The sequence below is a fragment of the Carassius gibelio genome, chromosome A10 (genome assembly GCF_023724105.1).
Source record: "Carassius gibelio isolate Cgi1373 ecotype wild population from Czech Republic chromosome A10, carGib1.2-hapl.c, whole genome shotgun sequence".
Lineage (NCBI taxonomy): Eukaryota > Metazoa > Chordata > Actinopteri > Cypriniformes > Cyprinidae > Carassius > Carassius gibelio.
In genome coordinates, this window is record NC_068380.1 from 13,350,562 (window position 1) to 13,355,070 (window position 4,509).

The following is a 4,509-nucleotide window of genomic DNA, read 5'->3' on the forward strand; positions in this document are numbered from 1 at the left end:
TCTTGTTTTAAAAAATTTATTTACATTGCATTTCTTGTATTGCAAGCTGAACAGTCAAAAACATTTTTAAAAAGTTAAATATTTGCATAAGCTGGTTACAAATATAATACAACTATTCTAAATAGACTTGAGGGCAACCCACCTCAAGTGGTCCGAGCAAAAAGACACATTGTTGTAGAAGGGCATAAAAAAAACAAATTATTCACATGACCCTTGGATTGTAACCAGCTGTGATAAGTGAACAAATATCTACAGCCTTTTCTCTTGACCAATAAATGGTGTGAATAAAACAATAAAAGGAATGTCAAAAGATGTGTAACATTAGCTTCATAATAATGAGGACACAGAGGAGCCGAAGCATAAAAACAACTGAAAGGTTTCACTATGCATAAATAAGTCCTTCCTTTGATCAAAAAAAAAAAAAAAAATATATATATATAATGATAATGTGGCTCTATAAAACAAACTATTCAGCATGTTGGCATTGGATCTTAAAAAAAAAAAAAAAAACATTTATATTTAAGTTGTTCTCCTGCACCTCAGTGTAAAGCACAAATCAAATGTGTATGCACAAAGAAAGCAAGGCAGATGAGGTCAGGACATGGCTTTACAGTAGAGATTCAGTGTTAATAATCAGCGGTATGAGAGACGATTTTTCCCTGAGCATGCCTCTTTCTTTCAGGTTCACTAAACATGGCAGTCTTATGAAATGAGGAACACACTGGGGAAGAACACCCCTCTTTCCAAACTCTCACGAGTAAGATGATTTATAAGTGGAAAAAACAGACTAGTTGTTTATCAAAAGAAAGAAAATGCAAATTACTTCTTTTCTGACGTGGGCTGCTATCAGGTAAAATGTTCCCAAGGACACTGATCTTAGCTCTTTGTTCTATTCCAAGTCAAACACAACAAAAGAAATTAAAATCTAAACAGATCTAAGATCAGCTGAATAGGGAAACTTCTACAGATGCGCTGCGATTCATTATGATCTTCTTCAGCTTGTGAACAACTGGCATGTTTCAGACGTACTCCCTGCCGCTGCTGCTGGGGGCTTTGGAGGACTTGGGGTACCTGGGAGATGGTTTACCCTTTGGGCAGGAGGCAGCCAACATGCCTCCACCCATTATGTCCAGGAATGCACCTGCCCAGGCAATGAAAATAGCCGCACCAAATTCATACCTATAGAAATATAATAATATTATAATATGAGCTTTGACTTCCCTTCTTGGTAACAAGAGGAAGTTAACCTATAAAATAGTGAAGCATATGGATAAATGCCTAAACAATTTGCTTATGGTCATCAACCACATTTGAACTTACTTCGTATTGACAGGTGTGAAGGGGTTGTAGAAGTCCCGGACAATTTGATTAGTAAACCAGCCACAGGCGACAATGCTGCAGAGGGCTGAGGAATTGGAAGAGAAGCGATAAATTAGTTACTTATGAAAAAATCTAAAATTCCAAACGTGTTTTTGACCTTTCCGGTCCACAAAGTGGGAGAGAACTTTTTAGTCCATGCAGTACAGCATGGATTGCTAACCTGGCATGATTTCTTTTAACCTGGGCACTGAAATCTGTATTTTTACAGAAATGTATTATGATACGTAATTTTTATTACACACCCATACATATTTTGGGGGTACACACTTTTTTGTGTGCTGAGAAATTGCTGCATTACAAAATCAGCATTAAACTAATGATATTAAAGTAAACATACCTCCAACAATGAGGATTATACCGCCTGTCATGGCAATGCGGGCCTTTTTGACCTTGTCATTACCACCACAGTTAGTACACTTCATGCCCATGCTGGCTACACCCAGGCCTGCTACTGTGAGAAGGATCGCGACAATCATCAAGGCGCGAGTTGCCTGGAGAGCACCTAAAAGAGGGGGAGCATAAAGAATGAGTGAGATACACAGAGACAAGGTAAATAATTTGGTCTCAGTGGTGTACATTTGTGACAGGGACTTCCAGAAGCTTATTCCCTTTATTTATCACGGTTAAACTCAGTTCAACACGAGCAAGAACTTAATAGTGAATCAGAAAGATTATAGACAGACTAAATGGTTCTGAATTGACTTAATTATCTACAGGCTTTCGGTTTAGTTTTTTTTCCCCCTCTAACTCAAAAAAAAAAAAAAAAAAAAAAAAAAAAGCCATTCCCCCTGCTACACCTGCAGTCAGGTGCGACAGAGACCGGTTCCAGGAAGCCTCTTCTGAGAGCCCAGTGAGATTGTACATCTGTTAGCAGCGATTTGCTCTTTAGCTTTGGATAAAGAACAGGTTTAACCAGTCACGGGAACTTAGATATTGCCGATCTAACTTATTTCTTTTTTTTTTCCTTTGTGCATTTGGTTTGGCTTTCAAAATAAAAATAAAAATAAAAATAATAATAATAATCCTACAGATATCCATACAAAATGGCTTCCTGGTGGAGTTACATCACCTTGCCTGCTTTTCCCCCCACTTTGCTTTGTTTCCTGTTAAATCTCATGGTTTATCACTAACAGAAATACAGAAAGCTATTAAACCGGCTATATCAAACTTTTGTGTGCATAACAAAAACTTGATGATAGGAGTTTGTTTTACACAAGCTAAATCAAAATGACTGATATGGTATATAGCCATTCAACTGTTTTCCATCAGTCTCAGGTGTTGAAAGTGAAGCGGGGATGAAATAAGGTAAATAAACATCACATAAGGAGCAAAGTCTCAACTATTATTATAAAAATTGACTGTTTGAGTTCAAAAAGCTTCATTGTCCATGTTTAGGTGCTTTCACAAAGGAGTTTTCTCCTAGTTGTATTTTAATAAGCTGTTGGCAAAATACAGAAGTCATTCGAAGACAATGCCGGACTCCCCCACTCGATAGAGGAGCACCGTGTTCCCGCGAGTGGAGGAAGGGTGGGAGTCACGTCCGTGTAATCATTACTTTGAGTAAAAGCGTAACCCAACTGTATCACCCAACAACAATCTAGCATCGTCCCAGTCTCAAAGTTCACACTTATGTTAAAACGGTTTACGTTGTGTGCTTATCATCATGAATAATCTCCTATTTTGGCAACTCTGGCTTGACGCCCTTCACCGAATACACATTCCTGAGGGGCTGCTCTTTTCACCACCTTTGAGCTTCCTTTGACTCAAAACAAATTAAATACAGGTCACACAAATTTTGTAATCAGGCCACAGCCAAATGTATTTGTTTTGTACTTTACATCGAAAGACAGAAAAAAACATGTTTATATGAGGGTACTCGTGGAACAACAGTGTTAGTCATTGTTGTAACACTAGATGAGGGTTACCGCGCAATGGCTGTAGGGCATGCTAACAAAAAACTAAATAGCCTTCAAGTAGACTACGTAGAAGACAAACAGAACAACAGTTTGAATTATGATTAGCACCTTACATTTAATTTTTTTTTAAATTAAAATAAATTAATAGTTTTTGTGTGTTAAAGCAGTTATTTTGGTTTAATAATTTGCTCTGCTAATAAAGCGGAGATTAAACAAATAAATCAGACCAGTGGCTTGGCACAATTCAACTCCACTCGTTTAATGATCATCACCTTGTAGAGAAGTGATCATATGCCAGCAGCCTAAGCTCAATTGAGCGCGCATGCGCGTTTACAGGTGTAGCTTTCACTAAGCAACAGCTTTCAGCAGTTTAAAACCAAAGCTGATGTAAACAAATAGTCAAGTGTAAATTAAAGTACTTTTTAAGTACAGCCAGCGGAATTGTCAATATTAACACCCTTTGTAAAATACAGGCAGTTTGTACCAACTTACCATCGAGTTGTAGGATAGAGTCGTACACCTTGCACTGCATTTGTCCGGTGCTCTGGAAAGCGCAAGACATCCAAAGACCTTGATACATCGCTATCGCTGTGATAATATTGTCTCCAACGTACGCAGACATCTTCCATTGGGGTAAGATTGTGCCAACAATGAGTCCAATCAAACCCAGTAGCGATAGCATAAATCCCAGGAGCTGCAGACCTTTATTTGCCATCTTCTCACAAGTAACTTAAAAAACTATATCTGAAAGCAGCTGTTCAGCAAAGAACTATAATGCTTCTCCGAATGAGCTCGGTTTTCGTAATCCTCCGACGTTAAATGTATTAGAAAAATTAAAATATTTGTCTTCAAAAAGAACGTTATAAGATCCGTTAGAGACGTTACGGATGGCCGGACTCGAGACACCTGTTGAGTGAAGCCGCACCTTGAATATGAAATGAGCTGCTGATTTGAGCTTTTAGAGTCTCATCCTCTTTGTAGGCGGAGACTTCACGAGTTTCGTCTTCGGTTCAGCTCTGTTTGTTGTAGAGGTCGGGGGGGGGGGGGGGGGGGGGGGGGTTCGTGACGACGTGACGTCACTGGTTATCTCAAATCACAGCTTGGTCGTCATTCTTTCATGTAGGCTAGTACAATCTAGCATCTTACATGTTTCTAAACGGAATGTCAAGGTGTCTGGTTCTTTAGAAAAATAATGTGACTCTGCCTGAACATG

The 4,509-nt window shown here is 38.7% G+C and overlaps 1 protein-coding gene across 1 annotated transcript; it reads right to left on the bottom strand.

Moving 5' to 3' along the window:
• On the bottom strand, positions 1-4,237 carry LOC128021232 (claudin-7-B). The gene is made up of 4 exons (XM_052608289.1): positions 3,789-4,237; positions 1,718-1,882; positions 1,321-1,405; positions 1-1,179 (listed from the first exon to the last, which is right to left on the bottom strand). The coding sequence occupies exons 1-4, from the start codon at positions 4,009-4,011 to the stop codon at positions 1,020-1,022; spliced, it is 633 nt and encodes a 210-aa protein (XP_052464249.1). The 5' UTR covers positions 4,012-4,237; the 3' UTR covers positions 1-1,019.
• Positions 4,238-4,509: the final 272 nt, after the last annotated feature.

What these genes read in the sequence shown, in the direction of transcription:
- LOC128021232 (XM_052608289.1), bottom strand. Translation starts at nt 4,011, where the DNA reads ATGGCAAATAAAGGTCTGCAGCTCCTGGGATTTATGCTATCGCTACTG. An exon ending in TATAATCCTCATTGTTGGAG is followed by an intron (nt 1,406 to 1,717) that starts GTATGTTTACTT and finishes CCAATTCCTCAG; the next exon opens with CCCTCTGCAGCATTGTCGCC. An exon ending in TTCACACCTGTCAATACGAA is followed by an intron (nt 1,180 to 1,320) that starts GTAAGTTCAAAT and finishes ATATTTCTATAG; the next exon opens with GTATGAATTTGGTGCGGCTA.